Genomic DNA, 20,546 nt, shown 5'->3' on the forward strand with positions numbered 1-20,546 from the left:
ACAGCGCCCCAATGCAGACTGTGTAAAAGAGAACGGTGACCCCGGCCCCCCTGTCTGTCCAGCCCCTGGGAACCGGTCAGCAGCTCTGGCCTGCTCTGGGCTCCCCTGGCACTCTGCAGGGAGTATTCCTCCACACTGACAGCGTGACTATCCTTCGTTCTCTGTTCACATCTCCCCAGGGAGCTCCACGATCCCTCCCCCGCGCCTGCCTTCGGCAGAGGCGTCGCCGTGGTGATGAAACATCCGAGCTCTGCGGCCTCCTGCTGCTTGTGAAACGCAGCCTCCTGCTCACACCTCTCACCCAGGCATTTACACTGGAGCATCCCTGGAGTACCACCTGCCCACTTTCCAAAGCCAGCATGCTGTGCCACTGAGCTTCTCTGGGTGCTGTGCTGGCATCTGACGGAGCATGAAGGGGCATGAGTAGGTGGAGAGAGGAAAATGGCTTATTAGCGACTTCACTCTGAGTGACACCTTTGAGGAGGACTGGCCACTTGGCTGCATGAATACATATTGATCTTGTAAAGTGCCACGTTGTCACTGGCATCGGTATTCAATCCACACTTGATTTACAAAAATCGAAGCTTCGGTACGCATACATATACTCAGACCTAAAGGGTCAGGCACTGCTTGTAGGATGAAACATTTTGTAATGTGCGTTCACTTGAGCGATGGGGGAAAGTTATAAAGGGAATCCCAGCTGTTTCCAGGGAAACCGTCATCAGGTAGGCAGTTTGCAGATATAAATACTGGTAAACTGCCAGATAACTTTGACAAATTACCTCCGCGTGCGTGAACGCACTTTGCGGTTTTCCTTTACGTTAAAAAAAAACTGTTGATGCTAACGACCATCGAATAAAACGAATCCCTTGTGAGGTTTTCTTTAATTATCAAGCCGAGGGATTGTGTGTTTCCGTTTGTCTCGGCGTCTGGAAGAACCGCGAGTTCACAGAGATGGGCAAGCCACTAGGTGTTTGAGCGATGCGTTCTCAGACCGAAGGAAACAAGGGAGAGCCCATTAACAACTGAGGGTGATGTAAATCGTCTTCCAGCTACACCGGGTCCATGATCTCGCCAAAGATGGTAGCAGCGCACAGTTCTGCCCATTCTTCCGCGTCCGCAGAATGGATTATTTGCCTTGATAAGAGGTGAGTGGAAGACGTTTAAACGTGATTCATGTCCGAATTTCGCGTATTCTTCAGAGACGGCGCATTACTCACCACAAGCAGAGAAGTGCTGTGAAAAACCTTACATCGGAAACCTGTGCTGTCCCGGTTCTCGCCACCATTGTATGCTAGGCTGCTAAAAACGTCAAGACCGCGGATAAGTGTTTTTTTTTTTTTTTTTCATAAAAATTTCATCATCTTTTGGGGTCAAACAGGGTTATCTGAATTGATTTTGGTGATGCTGCTTGCTTTTTTTTGTAGACAATTCGTATTTTTACAATCTGACAAATGCACTGCCATATTTTGATTTTTGTTTCGTGCAGCCAACATTATTTTTGTAATTTCGATGCGTTTATGCGAAAGGCGTGGACTACTTATGTTGTGCTTTTGAGGAAAATTGAGCGATTGTTGTTTACTTGTGAAATATACGGTTACGAATGGCTGTCTTTGTGATTCAGAATGTGTCGGGCGAATGTCACCGGGATGAGGCAGAGAGAGCCGCAGAGTGCCGCTGGAGGCTCCTGAATCACACTGCCGCTCGGGTTACCCGCTAATCGTTCGCTTCACAGTCATGTCTGGATATATATAATCGGTCTTTCATTTACGCAAACGGTATTCTGGTTTGATGTCAGTTGTCACTGAATTAGTCAGGAACACGGGACTTGAAGATATGGTTATTTCAGTTTACCTGCATGCCTCAGTATTTGTATTTCTGTAAAAATAAGCATGATCTGAGGAGTATAAATGTTGACTATAGGAAATATTTTCTTTTTCATAAAGACTTATAAAGATCTTAGGCATGTTTCCCATTTGTGACTAGCGGAACACATTATAATTTTAAATTATGAATAATTTATTTAACTGTAATTTCATTATCATAATTTATAATCTCACCACACATTAATTTATTATGTCTAAAGTCTCCTTTTTCAGTAGTTACTGTTAACGCAATGAAAATAAGAAATATGAATGTTTAATATTCTACCCTTATCCTTAAACAAAAAAGAAGCTACTCAAATGTTCTTGTGGAGTTCGGCTAGCTGCACAACAGGCGCACCGGTCCCCACAGCGTGATCCTGGAATATTTAAGATGGGAAGCATCATGCCGACCTCTTACTAATTACCATGGTGATGTGAACCGCGGGGAGCGCGCTCTCAGATCAGTTCATAATGCATTTATGACGCACCCAGGGTTCCTCGCGATGACCTTTTAATGGGACCCTGAACATGGGAAGCTCAAAGATTTAGCGGATGATCTCTCCGCGAATCAATACTCTAACATTTATTCTACAAATCCTCCTCCAGTTTAGGGTGACAGGCCATAGAAGGACTCCTGTTAAGACTTAACATTACAATATTAACACCAGACCCTGTCACTCTGGATCAATATTGATGTGTCCCGATATCTTTACTGGTCATCTGCATTTATGTGAAGTCATTACATACAGTGGAGATACACTGTATATAATGACACACTGTAAAAAAACTCCATGTTTAAACTCCAGGAAATAGAAAGGAGTTGAAAATCATGAAAAGGAAGGACATGAAAAGTGCACTGCATGGTTCCTTCATTGAGCCAACTCAGCAATATAAAACAGAAAACACAGTTTTGACATTCAGCTTATGTGGGAGTGGTCAGTACAATCCAGCAGCCCTGAGACCTGTGAGCAGTGATACGCTGTGTACACAAAGCAGTGTGTTTAAACAGCCAGCGAGGAGCAAAGAACAGGAGCAGGGAGGGCCAAAGCCACCGACGACAGAGCTAAAAATATCTCAGGTAATAGAGGTGGGAGGCCGTGACTTGTTTTTTTTCCTGCAGTTTGCCCCAGACCATTAAACTTGCCAGTCCTGATTTGTTAAACGTGGCGTGATAAGAGGCTACCTGTCTGAAAGATTACTCCTCATGCACAGATACGGCGGGCGCCACGGCCCTGGTTCTTTTTCCTGTATCACACACACCCCTGGCAGAAGTGCTCCATGCTAAGTGGCAAAATCTCAGGAAGGCCTGTTCCTGTGGTCCTGTGGTCCCTTCACTAAACCTTTGGTGGCCCATGTCCTTTGCGTATGTTTGCAGAGAGAGTGGACCTTTTGACTCTTTTTGAACGGGTCCAAAGTGCGTAGGCAGTTCGGTTCTGTTCCAAGCCAGCAGCCGAAATGGGTTGAGCTTGCTGTGGGTCACCGTCACCCATGGGCAAGCGCATCACTCTCCGAAACCTGACATTGACATTTAGCAGAGCCTCCCTCCTTTAATTAGGCCACCTCATGCAGATTCAAATGTATCCCACTCCTGATTTTTGGTTGGATTTAGCTGTGTATTTGGAGAGTGAATTCAGAGAGAGGGACCTGAAGTCAATTCCTGCCTAAGCCCAACAGGAGCTGTATTGTGGCGCATAGGCAAACTGTGGTACATACCAGCTTTCCTCCACCACAGTGCTCTGCTCACAAGCAAAGATCATTGCTCAGCAGGCAGCAGAGAGCTGAAATGGCCCCATTCCTCCAGCCTTTCAAATCCTCTGTGAGTCCATTTACACAGTACCCACTACACCTCCGAGATACTCCCCTGAAACCCTCCATCTTCCTGCACACATATCGGCTTTCTCTGTAACGGGTGCATTTTTAACCTAACAGCTCCCTTGTCTGGTGGCTGTTGTCGGCTGGTTGTGTAATTGCCTATTAGTCCATCTCCCTGCACAGTGATGTGGTGTCCCGGCTGCTCCGGAGTCCGGCAGCCGTGGGCGACAGCGCCTCATTTAGGCCCGACACAGGCCTCTGCAAAGCAAGGCTATTGATGCTGAATCAGATCTGTTGCAGTGTTTGTTTGAGAATCATCAAAACCTAACCATTTGTGCACAAATTAGGGGATAAAATCTTGAGAATCCTAAGAAAGACATTCTTAGAGCTGTGATTCACAGGCAGAAAAAAGTAAAACAAAGTGTTTGGTTTTGGTGTACCCAGCTTTTACAAATTAGCCTTGTAAAATGTATTCACTCGCTGTCTTATTTCTGTTGTACAAATTATCTCTGTTTCTCTTGGGGGTTCATCTGCAAATATGTCTTCAAAAGAACTTGCAATTCATTTCAAGCTCCAGTTAAATAAACATTCTAGCTGATTATCATGAGGTAAACCTGTATGTTTTTTTTTCATAGACCAGAGATGCAGAAGTACCAAAGCTGCTTTCCCAGCATTCTGTCTGTATTGCAGGCAACAGGATTGCTGCTGCGCTTTCGCCTCCTCCCATGATCCTCTCTTGCGTTTCCTTCTCTGTGCCTTCTTCCCTCAACAGAGCTCTTAGTCCAGCTCCTCCGAGGCGGTATCTGTGTGCTCAGCTAGAATTAGACCCAAACCCTGATAACAAAATCATTTTAAAATAGCCTCCTGAGACCACAGCTCTGCATTTACATTCGTTCGCTTGGAGATGCTTTTATCCAGAGCGACTTCCTGAAAAGAGCATTCAATACAGTTAGGAAAGTAGCTGTGTAGTGTAGATACTTGTAATGCAGTGTTATTATAGAGCAGTTCAATCACCCTCACAATTGTAGTTTTGCTTTTACTCATATTGTATGCGATTTCGTTTGTTTTGTTAGTATATAGAAAACGCTGTCACCATGTGTATTAATATTTAACAAGAGCTCTTGTCTGCCATCAAGTATTGCAGCTACAAAGCATATGTCCTAAGGCTTAAAGCATGCAGAAAGACATTTGTTAGCCTCTCAAATATTTATAATTCTGTGGCCTTCAGGCAGAGCACATAGCAGGAAGACAAGAACAGTGCATAGGTCAAGTAAATAGTGCTGCTCTCTCATGATAGCGGTAAAGGTTAGCGAGGCAGGGACTCTAGAGGTAGCTACAGTACTGTCTTTCCCTGTAACATGGACTCTTGTGAAAGAATGGTGGCAGGATTGTGTATTTCTAGCAAGAGGGGCACGCAAAAAAGAATAGCACTTGATGTGATTTTGAAAACATTTCTGTTTTATAATACCAAATATGTCCAATATGTCCTGTTGCCTTGATGTGGTTTTGAAAAGACCTCTGTTTTATAACGCCAAATATGTCAACACAAAATATGTCCAGATATGTCCACGCGAAATGGATTTGAGACACAAGAAGTCTGATAAGTGGCTATAAATATGTGTGGCCCATTGATCGGCTTTTTATTTCCTCATCGTCTGGCCCGGGTGTATTTATTCATTCATGAATTATTCATTGCACTGCTGGCAGTGATGAAATGGAAGTGTTTTGCTATTCCCCGAACGTGCTGGCTGTTGTCTTGACCCCACGGTGTGCTTCTAGTGGGAGAGGCGTTGTGAGCAGGGAGATCAGTGCCCAGCCGTGAGACCCTGGCACAGTGTTGCTACGGGAACTGGCGAGGTGTGTGGAGGGAGGAGGGTCAGGTCTGACTGGGAGGAAGGTTGCATGGTGCCTGAATATGGCGACAGAGAATCCTTTACAGGAAGGGGCAAAGACTGTGTTTCCGACTGTTAGGCAACGTGTCATTATTATCACATCAGTCGCCATAAACGCAACGTTCATAAATGCTCTATGCCATTTGCCACATATAGTGATATTGATATAGATAGATACAGATATAATATAAAATGTTACATGTCTTTTTATATATCTCTTATGTTGGTTACATAGGACAGTTTTGCCATTGCCGTTAATTTCACGTGGGTAAAAGCAAAGTATAGAGCAAGTCTTTTGGGATGAATTGACAAAAGTAGTGTAGATCTGAGGGTGCTTAGTTATCTGGGTTGGTCTGATGGGCCATGCAGCAGGTACAGGTATGTTCACCTGGCTTTCCCACTTAATCTGAGGCTCGTCACAGACCTAACAGGGATGTGCTCCTCCCTCCAGGCCCGCAGAAAGATCCGGGGAAGATGTGGACATCATTTTAACCCGGCTGAAAGAAGTGAAGGCCTTCGAGAAGTTCCACCCCAGCCTCCTCCAGCAGATCTGCCTGTGCGGCTTCTACGAATGCCTGGAGAAAGGGATCACCCGTAGGTCACCTCCGTTTCCGCACAGCGCACTCTCTTTCTTTCAAAAATCGTACAAACTGTGACCTCCCTGACGAGAGAGGCATGCTGATTATGAATATATAATGATATGCCTTTAGAAAATAAGATAAAAATGGACTGTTTTGAATGGTGATTCCTGAGGGATATGTTTTTCATTGTATGCCTGGGAGGTTTCACTTCAGTGGAGGCATGGCGTGTAGAGTTGTATCATAGTGTACTTGGCTTTTGTCAGAGTGTACAAGTTAACTTGTTGTAGGGCTTGAATAGTGCTTTGCTCACACTCGCTGGTCTGGAAGTGTTGTGAGCCTGGTCTGACACTGCTGCTCGTTTAAATTTGAATGAATACACTTATGTTCTACTGTGATGGAAGTCACTCTGGATAAGAGCGTCTGCTAAATGCATGTAATGTAATGTAACGTAATGTAGGTTTGACTGGGAGCCTATGCAATGCTGGTCATGATTGTGAGGTGCTCTTTTTCAGTGTACCGGCAGGGGGACATCGGAACCAGCTGGTATGCCGTCCTGTCCGGCTCGCTCGATGTCAAAGTGTCCGAGACGGCCAACCACCAGGTAAGCGCGGAAGTGGGTAACCCAGAAGCACGACACAGCTCACACTGTCTGCGGAAAGAACGACATTCAAAAAATGGTCTGCAGTGTGTCTCAGCTGTTAGGGAAGTGGACTAATAAACACGATGGGGAAACAACCATCGTAGCCTTTTGCTAGATGTTTAACCTAAAATTCTTAATGAAACATCCTGCCATATAAATGGATTATATGTACAATGTATTGTCTGTAGGTCCCCTTGGGTAAGGCTGTCAAATATGCAATATATATGTAGTAAATGATAATAATAATTACAAGTAAAATTGTAAAGATTACAGTTATAACCACTGGCCTAGCACTCTTTTGACTCCTTGTCTTGTAATCCCTAAACCTGTTGTGTTTATAAGCAGGTTAATGCTGTTCTGAGATCAGTATATTTAGCTTTTCGCCCCAGTCTTGAGGGATTACGGTTCTGCTGTGAATAAGAGCAGCTGATAAAGCTTCTATTACACTCTGCCCGGATTCACTATTGATTCTTTCGGATTGAATGCACTTTTCCTGGGAATATAATGCTCTTCCGTCGTGGGGTGAAATCTTATAATAGCTCACTGCTGTTTCTTTATGTCTTATGCTCTGTGGGTCATTTTTTTGTGTATTGGGGTATCTTGTAGAAATATTTGAATGGATGAGCTTGTGTCCCCATCATGATGTGTATGGAAATAAATTTGTACATTTGACCCTCAGCCCATTTCAAGTACAAAGCTCTGAAGCACAGACTACTTCAGACCGTTTTTTTTTTTCTTTTTTTTCCGTGTGTGAGATTCCTAACCTTGGGGACTTGAGTGGCCATTTGGCGTCATTATCCCGGCCACGTTCGCCGCTCTCTTTGTGCTGATTGGAGTGATTAGAGAGGCCCTTTGAACGTAACGCAGCCGTTCTGCCCGCGTAGCTGCCGGCTTTCGCCCCTTCCCCCGGGACCGCTCCGAACGAGGGCCCTCCGTATCGAGAGGGCCCAGACAGGCCGACGCGCCCGTGAGCGAATGAGCGCGTCTCAATTAATCAAGCAACCCCCCCCCCCCACACACACACACACACAGCCCCCCGTCTCCAGCCGACAGACCAGCCGAGCCGCACGATAGGCCGTCCGTGCTCTGACACCGCATCCCCCTTTTCCTTTGTTTCGTCCCCGACCTGAAGGACGCGGTCACCATCTGCACACTGGGGATCGGCACGGCGTTCGGGGAGTCCATCCTGGACAACACGCCCCGCCACGCCACCATCGTCACCCGGGAGTACAGCGAGCTGCTCCGCATCGAGCAGAAGGAGTTCAAGTCTCTGTGGGAGGTGAGGCCACGCTTCTTCACCCGCTGCCTTCCCTGAGGGACAGGTTAGCCTTCAGTGTTGAGGTGACTGCTGTGATGCAGTTCATTCAGGGTAAGCGTGCCTGGTTGTCTGGGTTTGAGTGGTTTTCGGTTCAGTTTCTGGTCTTGGTAGTACAGTGATAAATCCTGTCCTTGAAAGTCTATTGTAACTGTGCACAGTTTAATATGTTATGTCTAAATATTTTGTCTCTGCAATATTGCTCATTAAATAATGGTGAATCAGTAGATATAAATGTCATCGTTTATGTGACAGTTTGGCAGAGTAACAGATGGGAGGATTGCGTAGGATGTATCAATTTAAAATTTCAGCCTCAGCAACCACACCGTGGACTGCTTCATTTCATTCTTAAAGAGGACGAATTGGAGGGAGTTCAGGAAAATCATGTTGTTTCTCTGTAAACACAGCCCAAGTCATCTGATAGGCACACATCAAACTGGTTGTGTTTTTTTGTGTTTGCTGAAAAGTTTAGAGGTAATGTGAAGAAAAAAGAATACAGTATCTGTTTTGCTGAAGAATCAAGTGGAGACTGATACAATGAATATATAATGTGGAGGCTGTATATGGGGATTAGACATAAAATGATATGAATTTAAAATGCCTTTTCTGTTGCCATTGTTCTAACTGTAGTTGGGATTATTATTGACTGTCATCTTTAAAGACAATAATCCACAATGTCATGAATTAACAGCACATGTAATACATAGCAAATCCATTCAATATAAAAAAATATTAATGCACAGTGTTTTTATGTAAGTAAGAACAATAAAAAATTAATATGGTATGGACACAATTGTCAGAAAGGGGGATAATTATATAAAATGCAATACTGTTCATTAATAATAGAAATCATAATAGGTTTAAAGGGTCTCTGTTTGAAAGACAGTGGAAAGTAATTTCGCAGTTGATCCCACCCCCCGGGTACCCCCTGAATTACCTTACCTGAGTTAGTATGCAGTAATAGCATTTGGCCACCAGGGGACAGTGTGTGTTTTCATATTTAAAGAGTGGCCGAGGTTCCCACCACTCTACACAGGCAAGCGTTTTATGTTTGCTGGTGTCTGTAAGTTGTGTGCATGATCACGCTGTGATAGACTGACATCCTTTCCAGGAAAAGAAACATTTGTTCTCTGACCTGCTTCACTGCTTTTGAATCGTTCTGCCAAAGCAAGACCTGGCTTTGTCCTGAATTTCCTCTGCAGTTTATGTTCATTTGCCACGCACATATCGCACTCATACTGCAGCCTGCTTTGGGTCGATGCCAACACTTGAGCATGTGATCCACACAGACCTCATGGGTAATTGTGCCCTGTTCGCCGTGGTCATAATTTAGCTGAATGGGTCTTTTGAGGTCTGTGCCAGTGTTTTCCCTCCCTCCTGATCAGTTTGTGTCACTGCCTGTGATTGGTTGGAAATGTCTGGACTGAAGCTGCTGTGGTGGCATTGTGATGTCGTTGATGATGTTTCAGAGGTACCTCTGTCAGAACTTCTCTGTCTGACTCGTCCAGAGGGAGAGCTAGGCTTTGTGTTGCGTTGTGTTGTGTGTGTGTATGTGTGTGTGTGTGTGTGTACTGTATGTGTGTGTATAAATGTGATTGAGTCATATGAGGACCCTGCAATGCAGCACATAGTGGGGCCATCCCAGGAGGCAGTTGAGTCTTTGAACAGGGTATGAAGGAGGTGGAGGAGGCAGGTCCAGCAGCATCAGAAGGGCATTGAGAAACGCCCCTGACTGTCCACAGCCTCTCCCACTTCCCGACATATCCCCCCTCCCCAGTCAACCCCCCCCCGACCCAAAGCCCACTCCAGCAGGAAAGGACTGACTCTGCAGGGAGGTGACACACAGCCCGGAGGCTCCTGTCCTCGCGGAGAGACGCTAGGCTGGCTTCCTGAGCGAGAGAGCCGGTTTCCTCTGGGCGTGGGTCTCTAAAAGGCATGGGCCGTCGGTCACCCATTAGCACTGAGGCCGGACCACTCTCTCCACCCTCTGAGATCCACGTGGAGTGCTCTGAGTCCCCAGACTGGGGTTGTGTGACACGTCCTGTCCGAGGTGATCCGTTCTTCGCCGGCCAAGGGCTGATTGTGCATCCACGCTCAATTGGCTGATTGTGTTTTTGTCCCATCGTCTGTTGTGTAAGTACATTGTTGCCCTCCGGGGTCAGGATCGTCTGTTTTTTTTTTTCGAGTGGAGAGAGAAAAGATTGACTTGAGTAACTTAAAGATTGCTGCCCGGGGTGCTGAGCTTTTAGTCTAATTCTAAAAGTTTGTTACAATGTCAGTGTGCGCACTTTGAATTTCTCAGAAACTGTGACGCACAGCAACGCCGCACATCTATTTTTGTTGAAAGGGTCGTTTTATTTTTCCAGTTTTCATTTTTTTTGTGCCATTATGTGTAATGCTTTGAAGGGATGAGCTTGAGATCTTGGTGCTTTCATAACAATTCTAAATGAAAAATGCAATTATTTTAACAGGAAGGTGCCATGAACCACCCAGTTTATTTGAACCTTGGGGAAAATGTGTCTGGCATTGCTGTTTTAATTTGGCAGCTAGCACTGAAATATCATTTCAATTTAAGAAAAGGTTTTTTGAAATGGCTGGTCTATTGAACGTTTTTGTAGAGCGTACTCATGGCTCCTTATATTTTCTACAGTTTTTATGTGGTATTAATATTTTCCAGGCGTATATTGCAATCAATACTTTTGATCGAGTTATTGCTGCTTTACATTTTGATATGATTGTGGTTGCTTTTGGCAGTTAATGGTGGGTGCTATTGTAGCCCGTGTTTAGCAAATATGGTATGCGCCGAATTTTGGCTTTACAGTGACTGTCAGTCTCCACTTTGGATGAACATGCATGTTCCCTTGCAAAGTCCTCCTCTGAGACACAGATGCAGCTTTAAAGATCTCATGCACACTGCTTGTGTTCCTTATGCCTCATCAGGTAATTACACGCTGGCTCTCATTGCCATCGCCTTAATGGTGGTCAAAAGCATTGAGATCTGACAGCAGCCTCTTTATCCTTCGGCCAATGCCCATGCTAGCTGTTTGCTTTATTGCTTTATAGTGCCACCTCCCTCGCTCTGACCTGTGATGGCTCTGCACTCGTTAGGAAAATTGTAGTGGCATCGTCCCTGTCTGGAGAAGAGACTGCAGTTTGGTTCAAGGGCCTTGTACAGGAGTGTAGAGAAAAAGCTGACTAGGTTTTCACAAGCAGGTACCAGCAGGACACTGCTGTCAATCTGCTGTTGATGTCCCACGCACAGTATACCGAGTATCACTTTTCACTTTATTTATGAATGTGCATTTTTACGAAAATCAATTGTATCGACTTTTAATATTGATCTGATGTCTTTGGTATTGATTTGATTAATTGTCCATTTGTGGCTGACAGTGATGCCCTTGATGGGTTTCTCTTGATGCTTTATAATATAAAAACAAACCTCTACAGCAGATTATTGAAAATACAGTTCTGTTGTCAGCTGTAATTTAATTTGCAGGTGCAAAGGCTGTGTGCATTACTTGAATTTTTGGAAGGACGTTTCCCTAGCAAAAATCAAGGGAAACCACAGTGCTTGGTTTGCACCATGTTACAGTGCTTTCTGGAGGTTTGTTATAAAACTGAAGTTTATTTTAAAATAAAATTGAATGAAGATGCTCAAAATATTGAGCTGTTTTTGATTACGTCTCTTTGCAACGGAGCAGACAGCATCTTTCTTTGACATAATCCAGCTGAAGCTTTGCAGCTTTGGGCCCTTATTCTCCCACGGCTATGGAGGAGCTCTGTCTGGGACTGCTACCAAAAGCTCAGAGAGTGGGTGTGTTGGCTCACTGCTACCTGGAGAGCCTCCACACCTGGGCTATCCTTCAACCGTAAGATCCCACTCAGGTGGAGAGGACAGGGTTCCAGCTGGACTCTTACCTGCTGATAATCACAGTAACATTCTGATAATTCTGAATATCTGAGTAACATTTGCATTGAGTGTGGTGCTGACATGACACAGGTCTCATAAATAGGCTTCAGAGACAGCAGGACATAAAGTGATGTGTATTAACTGAATTGGACCTTCCGGAAGACGAGTAGGAGTAGATTTTAGACCGCTTTTCCCTCTGCTGGAGAGTTGTGGCTGCGTTCCAAAACTGAGCTATTCTTAAGAAGGAAGACCTCATTACATCTCAGCCTGGCTCTCTGTGTGACAGAAACAAATGGAGATAATGGTCCTGTTATGTCCAGGGGGGTGTGTTAATGTTTTTGGCTGCTTCACGCTCCAGAAATGGGGACGTGTCTCTGCCTGACCTTCTGAACCCTCGTCTTTAGCAGCCAAACTAAGGGGACGAGAGTGTAAATGTGGAAGAATCTTTCCCTTGTGCATACAGCCCTGTAATTGATTGCGGCAGTCACTGCGTCACCGGGCACGCTCGGAAAGAGTCGGAGCAGGAGGAAGTTTAGGTCAAGTGTTTTCGCAGAGTTGGCAAAAGCATTGTTTCATGGGGAGGGGCACTGTGGGAGCTGCAGCTGTCCGGGTCAAGGGCGCTCGGTAGACGCCTGAAAGTGGCAAAACTGGGTTCTAGTCCTTGAGGACACTCGGCCTGTCTCCTGTGTAGTCTGACTGGGACTCGAACCCTTGCCTGGAGCAGAGGTAGCCCCAGGAAGAGGCACTAAGCCTCCCACACATTTTGACTTACCTGGAGAGAGCCTTGGGCAAAGCTGCCACAAAGTGGCCAGAGCAGAAGCACTGACTGGATGTACTGAAGGGCTTCAAATCTGCATGAATCTTTATTCATAGGCCTGTGTTAGTTATTCAAAACACATCAGGCACTCTGGTTTTAAATACCATGTGTGCACATGTTCTCTCCCCAACTGCAGCCATTCATTTTTTTCTGCACTCATGGTGCCCAGACTGTGAAATGCCTCAGTCTTGCACGCGGTAATTTCAAAGCTCTCAGCCTGGTGTTTGCTCAGCAACGGGGTTTTTGATCAGCGCTCGGGCGCCGGGAGGTTTGCGCTCGCTTCTCGGAGGAGACACCGTCGCGGGGACAGTTATTGGGAAGTCAGCTAGCGGGGGACGATGCTGTAGCAAATCGGCGGATCTGACAGCCGCAGCGGTCGAGCTGCAGAAACGTGATGGAGCTGACAGCGTGTTTACTCTGCTGGTCTGAGCTCTGACGACGGGGACGCGGCTGCCGAGCCCCGCCCGTGCAGACCCCGGACTGTGTTACTGGGGCTGGGGGCCATGAGCGTGTTTGCTCAGTGGAGCAGACACAGCACCCCCCCCCCACGCATACTCACACACACTGCGCATGGACATGGAATCGAGGCGGGAGCTCTCTCATAGGCCCGGAGGAGTCGTTTGATTCATCATTTGCCTTGTTTCCCAGCATCCTCCGGGGCACGCCAGATTTACATAACGCATTAGTTAAACGCGCATTAGTTAAGGCGCGTGGCGGATCGGTGGGCGCTCCCCTGCAGCGCACACACGCCCCTGCCTCTCAGCAGGGGTTCGGATGTGTGCCACAGGACAGCAATAGAGGCTGGCTCTGAGTTCAGGCGGTGAGCGGTGGCTGAGTGCACAAAACGTGTATCAGAGGCACTGGCCAATCAGGCGGGCAGTTTGCGGTGTCAGCAGGAATAACAGGAAGTGCCACAGACACAGTGTGCAGTGTGCCCTCAGGGGAGTGGGGAAGGGGGTGGGGTAGGGTGGGGGGGGGGGGGGGTGAGTGTCCCCTTTCAGACCCAAACTGCAGTCCCTTTACAGGAACAGGAGACACACAACAGAGAAGCACAGGACTGATCCTGAAAACAGAGCCATGGTAGTGTCACTGTTTTTTTATAGGAGGACAGTTCAGATTTTGGAAAAAAGCACTGGAGCTGCAATTTACATTAAATAACGTGTCACATTTAGCATGTGTGGTCACATGATTATATGAATTTTTATGCCATTTAGTGTCACTGTAATTGTTTTTTATTACGTCAGTTGTGCCATGAAAGAACAATTTCGGTGTGTTTGCTTCACCTCAGCTCAGAGGCAAGGTTTGAGTCTCTTTGAAGCTTCCGTGCGTCCTTATCTTACCTTAAAGCCGCTCTTCCTGGCCGGACATTCAATCAGATGGAATGATAAAGAATCAAAGCTACACATTACATCATCCCCAATCTCACGCACACGCGGACACGCACGTGCGTACGCACACACACACACGTACACACACGTACACACACACAAACACACACACACACGCTTTGATGGTGTTTATAATGTTGCGGTAACAACCGGGCAGGAGAGAGAAAAGCCTCTGATGAGGCCACGCCACTTAAAATGCAAAATCCATCAGCTGGCACAAAGAGGCACAGTGAGATTCATCTCTCATTTGTGTGTTTCAGTCCTGTTCACTGCCCGCGGCTGGCTTCAGCCAGATTGCTGCTTGTACAGTATTTACGAAGGGGACGCTTTTATCAGAAAGAAAATTGGATTTTTTATTTCGACAAAAGGCTGAAACTTGTAAAAGTGTGGTACTAGTTAACTTGGCCAGGAAGGACTAAAATGATTATATTGTTTGATTATTATTTGATAGGATTATTATTTGATGTGATTATCATCAGATGAATGGTTGAGTGGAATGCGGGTATGAGTGACCTGTTGTTTTGGGACAGAAGCATAAACACGTAGGAGTGTAGAGGACCTAAGGCTTTTCTCTGAACCAGAACCTCACTTGGAGCTGTTCTTTCTCCCATTAGCAGCCAACTATATTTTTTTTCTTGCGTTGAACTTTATTCCTTGTGTCGTGTAATTTGTTCAATATTTTATGTATGTCAGTACGGTTATGCAATCCTTTTTGTATGGCTGTATGATTATGTAATCTGTTCTAATTGTCTGGCGTGGTTCCTTACAAGCCCTGTTAAGGCTTTTCACCTGCATCTATTTTCTTTTTTATGTTTTTGCCTCTTTCTGTTATTTTATACCCTTAAATTTAATTAAACTGAACCAATGAAACAGAGACCCTGGGTGATTAGTGTTGGGGGAGTCTTCCTGTCGTCTTCAACAGCGGTCAATAAGATCTCAGAAGACCCAGAAAGAAGATAACTTTGGGCTCCATTCATCCTGGGAGTAAGAGAAAGAAACAAGGCACAATTAGCACTTCTAATAATAATGGTTTCAAAACCTTTCATGTGGCAGACGGTTTGATCTCTGCATACTAAACAAAGATTTAAGGCAGTGTTCTGCTTGTTAAATCCTTGAATGGGACGAGACCTCATGCAGCACAATGGTACATTCATAACTCTGAGCATGTGTCGTATTAGAGCTGGAACAAAACTCCTTCATTCTCGTCATTTTTTTTTCTTCTCCTTGCAGATTGTCATCGTCATCTCTCTCCCGGGCTGCTGGGGTGAATGTATGGAGCTGAGGCTGTTATTATAATTTAATTTGTAGTAATTTAATGGATGCTTCGCCTTGCAAACTTTGTGCCTGTGCATGCAGCCTTTGATTGGGTGAAGCCATTTTAACAGAACCAGGGTTTGGAAATCATCAGCCAAAGTGAGAATTCCACTATGAAAAATGAATGTGTGGGGTCACCTGTGATTGACAGGACCTCCTGTGCAGGCTTTGTGCGCCTGGCCAGGTTGCCATGGTCACGGTCATGCTCGGTGTGGAGAAGACGAGAGATGCTTCAGCAGCAGGCGTTGCAGTATCCGCAATCTTCCACCCCCCTCCATTCACAATCGGTCAGAGAGAGGACCGTTCCTGGTTTACACATGCCTCGGGGAAAGAACCACTCTGGGCTAGCCCATGCCTTAGGGAGGGCCTAACGCCTTGGGGTTCAATGCGGGTTAACTCATGCCCTTGGTTATCTGATGCCTTAGGGAAAGGACCAAGCCTGGTTATAGCCCATGCCTTAGGGAAGGGTTCAATGCGGGTTAACTCCTGCCTAAGGAAACGGTCTGCCTTTGGTTATCTTATGCTCAGGGAAAATACCACTCCTCCTCCACTCATGTCTGAAGGAATGACTTGGTTGTTCTCAGTCTCTTCTCCCAAATCCCCTAATGCAGTCTGCTCTGTTCAGATAATCTACAGCTGACCTGTCGATGGAGTGCAGAGTTACGCAATGCAGGCAATTCTGGTTCACCCCTTGGCGATTTGTCCTTCCAGTGGGCACAATCAGTTGGTGTTTGTCATCGGTCCCACAGCAGGCAGGAAGAGCAGGGCAGTTGTCCTGAGAGGAGGGGAAGATGCTTAACATATTCTCTACATCGTTTTAATCGGTGGTGGAATGTGAGCCAAGTATTTTGTACGCCAAACAATCATACCTGTAACAACCATTTTTCCCATCTAAGGCTTGAATTATGGTTTTGAATTGACATTTTTGTACTAAAGCGACCCACACAATTATGGGATGTTACAATCCTGATGGTCATACAATAGCAGCGTGATTATTTTAGAAGGACCTGTCGGATATGGCTTTGTGCTTTTACCGTTTAATCGGTGGGTAGATCAGAGACACCATCCCCGTGTGGTGCTCTGTTTCGTTTTAAAGCAATCGCTGCTGTGATGGATTTTGAGCAATTGCTGTTTGATGTGAAATAGATGTGGGAACGTGCTGTGCTGTGAGAGTCTCACTCATTTTGGTCCATTTCAGTGGACAGTCATTGAGGCTTAGCTGAAACAGCCAAAGCTTTATCTTTTTTTATTGTAAATTGCTTGCTGCTCTGCACACTGGTTTTTAAAATAATAACAGAAATGAAGGAGAGCTCATCTTTAGTCTCAGAAATAAATGACATGTACGTGAGTGTACTATTTCCGTTTCAGAGCCACCGACATTAGAATCTAGAGCTTGATCTGCAAGTAATGAAATGCCAGTTTACCTCGGTCAGTTTCCTGACTATGTTTAAGTCTTTAGGTGCCACACACAGCTAGATGTCTTCAGTAGGGGCTGTCCTAGTGCAGAACATGCAATGTGTTTTTATGCAGGCTCTTGGCCACCAAAAGTGCACATCTGCGTTCATTGTAAATACCACTTAAGAGTCTGAATAATTGACGTCGCTCTTTGCCGCTGTTGCCTTCCGGGACCCCGCGAGCCCCTGCTCTCCCTCTCCTCCGCTCCAGTAGCGTAGTAGCGATGCCGGAGAGGAAGAGCACTCAGCGGGGCACGATGATTGTAATACAGTAATCGCCTAGCAACTGCTTTCCCCTCGCGCATCGTCCGCCTCGCGCATCTTTCCCCTCGCGCATCGTTCGGCTCGCGCGGGCGGCTCGCAGCGCGCTGAACAGAGGGACGGGAGATCGGACGCTCGCGCTGGCAGGACAGGCAGGCGCGTGTGTGTTTGTGCGCGCAGGGCATCGGCCACCGGGAAGGCAGACACCGACGGGAGTTTATGTAGGATACAGGCACGTCCCGCGTTTCTTCAGAGCGGATGAGCACATTTCACATTTCTGGAAACGTTAGATCAACTGTCAGTCCTTATGGGGCACTGATACCTCTCCTGGGTGAGTTGTTGTTCAGACTTTGCCCATAATATATCAAACTACGAATTGCATTTGCAAAATTCTGCCTGCACATTTTGACTCTGATGTGATGGCTGTGTTTTTCTAAAAACTTCATAATAATGGTGATTTATTAGCATGGCATTTTTAAATGTTTCAGCTGTCTTCGTGATTTATTTTTTCCTGTACAGTGAACAGAAGGCTGTTGTGGAGGATGAGGCATGGGTTAGCCTGGTTAATTACTTAAGGGCCACCTGTACAGTATATGTTCAACATTATGCAATTCTGGGCGAATTATTCAACGCATGTGTGTGCATTCATGTATTAAGATGCAGAAAGGATAAAATGTGTTCATGCATGTAAAAAAATAAGAAAGATGGATGTTCTCTTTCAATTTATTTGGTTTGTGGTGTATTGTCATATTTAAAGCAATGTCTAAATGATTTTGAATGTTTACACTGCAGCCATAGAAGTAAGACAGGTAGAGTATGTAGGTATAGTTTGACTTTTAGCTCTGAAGGAGGCTGGCAAAGTTCTCATGGGACTTGTTTTGACTCCAGCAGGGTCCCATCAATAAGCCCGACCCCAGCTAAGTTACATATTCAAATTAGCATAAGCCAAAACCAATGACGTTCATGTTTCCCATGGTTACCCAGCATGGATTTTGGCACGGTTTGTCCAATCATGTTCTGCATTGCAGTTATTGCAAGCAGTAGGCATTCTTCACTCAAAGAGGTATTGGATATTCTTTTCTAGATCTGTTTTGGCTGAAGGTATGAAAAGCTGGTTTTACAAAAACACATTTCTACTATGAAAGTTTGATAAAGTCTTGCCAGTGTTTTTCTCTCAGGGGGGCTGACAGCTTGCATCAGCATTCAGTTCACTTCACTCTCTGGAGTACGACAGAGGCACTGCAAGCGCATGGTTCTCTCGCGGCGTTCGCACCTGGGGGCTGGCGTACCTGCGTGCGCTCGGTGTTAGTGTGAACTGGGCAAATGACTCAGTCTTTCGGGGTTCTTGTGAGGGAGTTGCGGTGGCCACATCTGTCATAACAAAGTGCTGACAAACCCTCCTCTGCCCTCATAGGATAAATGCCGGCTCATTAGCTGCTGCTGAGAGATTATAGCCTTTGTGTTTCAGGACAGGAACTCAGTGGCACTGCAGAGACACAAATTCGTGTTAACTGTGAGACATTAACAATGGAGAGCGGATGCTGTTGAATAAATACTTTTTTAATTGAACACCAGCCTGTGTTAATATCTACAGCTGATGGTTGTATTAAGTGTCTTAAAGAAGGTGTTAGGGTACAGCTGTCTTGGGTCATGGTTTAGCAGTAGTAGTTGAAGTTGCCCTGTTTTTCTGTTCATCGTTGTGGCTGCAGAATGTTCTCTTCTGAAGGGGAATGAGCACGTCTGCTTATAGATATTCTGATCCCAGCCAAAATTGTCATGCACTATTTCTTCGCGTTTGAAGCTCGCCATTTTAATTTCCTGTTTATGCCTTCGATTCTTTTATTAACTGAGAGGATACAGACCTGAACAATGGCTCAGATTGTAACCCTCTAAGCCTTGCCTTCATGATGGGATTACAAGCAAAAGATTTCATTATCCCGGCGTAATGCCACGATAAATGTTATTTCATTATTTATTTCAGGCAAAAATCATCACACGCAGCGGTTGTTTGGCTGGTGCATCACAGTAAAATCGTCCTGAAAAACTTAAGGATTTAACTTAAACCCCATTAATTACGTCTGTCCATTCTGAATTCTGAATTGTAATGGACTGAAACCAAACTGTGCCATTCCTGGAGCTAGAAGTGCATTGTGGGATGCCCTCCGAGAGAAGTGTGGGTGATGGAGGGGAAGGATGTCTCTCCTCAGGCTTTTTCCACTGGCCGGTTTCCAACCCTGCCTGGCACACAGTTACAGCCTGGCTGGCTGGCTGTTTGCAAATAAATAATGTGAAAGCATTCAGTCAGATTTTAAACATGCATTTCTAGCTTTTGCGACAACATTCGGGTTTGAAAAATGGAAGAGTGAAATATCTTTTTAATGTGAAAATAATGCCTTAGGCTTGTTCGGGTTTTTGGGGCCAGGGAGTGAAGTTGCCTAAAATAACGTGAAAATCCAGTCGGAGCAGGTGAAGCTTTCTTGTCCCCGTCTAAAACTTAAGCGAAAACTTGTATGCATCTAAACCAGTGAGGGGGAGAGGATGAACTTTGTGGGAAGTACAGACACAGAAAAACATGGCAGAAGACCTGAGCAAATTCTGAGGGGCAGACAACCACTGCTTCATTGTTTGTGAGATCTAACTCAAACCACATAAAGGAAGGGGAATGCCAAGGCTGAACCTCTGTCTGATACAGTGTAGAACAGTGCATGTTACCCTGAACTGGGATGTGACTGGGGGGTCTTTGATGTCACCCAGATCTTTCCATTGACTCATGACGGTAATCTTCCCATCTATTTGAAGAGCCAGTCTAATTTGGGGGGTAATTGCTGATTTCAAGCAACAGGCCTCCCCTCTGGAAATGACAGTATCGTTTAGCCCGGCTGACACAACAATGAAGATATTTCCCATGATGCTGTGCTAGGTGTGCCTGTTCTTAACGGGGCACTGACGGCCTGTCATATCCTGTGACATCAGAGCTCCACAATTACTTTCAAGGGTAGAAAGGGGGGTTAGTTGTTATCTAGTGGCACTTGTTTTTTTACATGGGAGAAATTAGCATTTTTGCAAGGCCGAATGGGCAAGCAGGCCACGTTGACCTGCACTCAAATTACTGGGAAACCTGCAGAAGAGGCTCCATTATGGACACCGTATGAAGCTCCACTGACACACCTGAGCAATTCCTGCAAACACCTTCCAGCTCTTAGGAGGAACATGAGTGGGATTCAAATTGAACATTTCAGTAATTCAAGGGGGCACTAATTTCAGAAGTGTTGCACTATGCACTCCTAGTGTTTAATG

The 20,546-nt window shown here is 45.6% G+C and overlaps 1 protein-coding gene across 5 annotated transcripts in view; it reads left to right on the forward strand.

Moving 5' to 3' along the window:
- Window positions 1-846: 846 nt before the first annotated feature.
- Window positions 847-20,546, forward strand: part of rapgef4a (Rap guanine nucleotide exchange factor 4a) — a 48,286-nt gene continuing 28,586 nt past the window's right edge. For 2 of the 5 annotated variants that reach the window (XM_036545012.1, XM_036545013.1), the window contains exons 1-4: window positions 847-1,148; window positions 6,021-6,163; window positions 6,663-6,751; window positions 7,923-8,069. In XM_036545012.1, coding sequence (XP_036400905.1) covers window positions 1,066-1,148; window positions 6,021-6,163; window positions 6,663-6,751; window positions 7,923-8,069 — 462 coding nt within the window. In that variant the 5' untranslated portion in view covers window positions 847-1,065. Of the gene's footprint in view, window positions 1,149-6,020; window positions 6,164-6,662; window positions 6,752-7,922; window positions 8,070-10,092; window positions 10,239-13,862; window positions 13,913-17,551; window positions 17,581-20,546 lie in introns of those variants that run through there. The other 3 variants (XM_036545015.1, XM_036545014.1, XM_036545016.1) reach the window with 3 other exon arrangements.

This window comes from Megalops cyprinoides, chromosome 14, assembly GCF_013368585.1.
Source record: "Megalops cyprinoides isolate fMegCyp1 chromosome 14, fMegCyp1.pri, whole genome shotgun sequence".
NCBI classification, from domain to species: Eukaryota; Metazoa; Chordata; class Actinopteri; order Elopiformes; family Megalopidae; genus Megalops; species Megalops cyprinoides.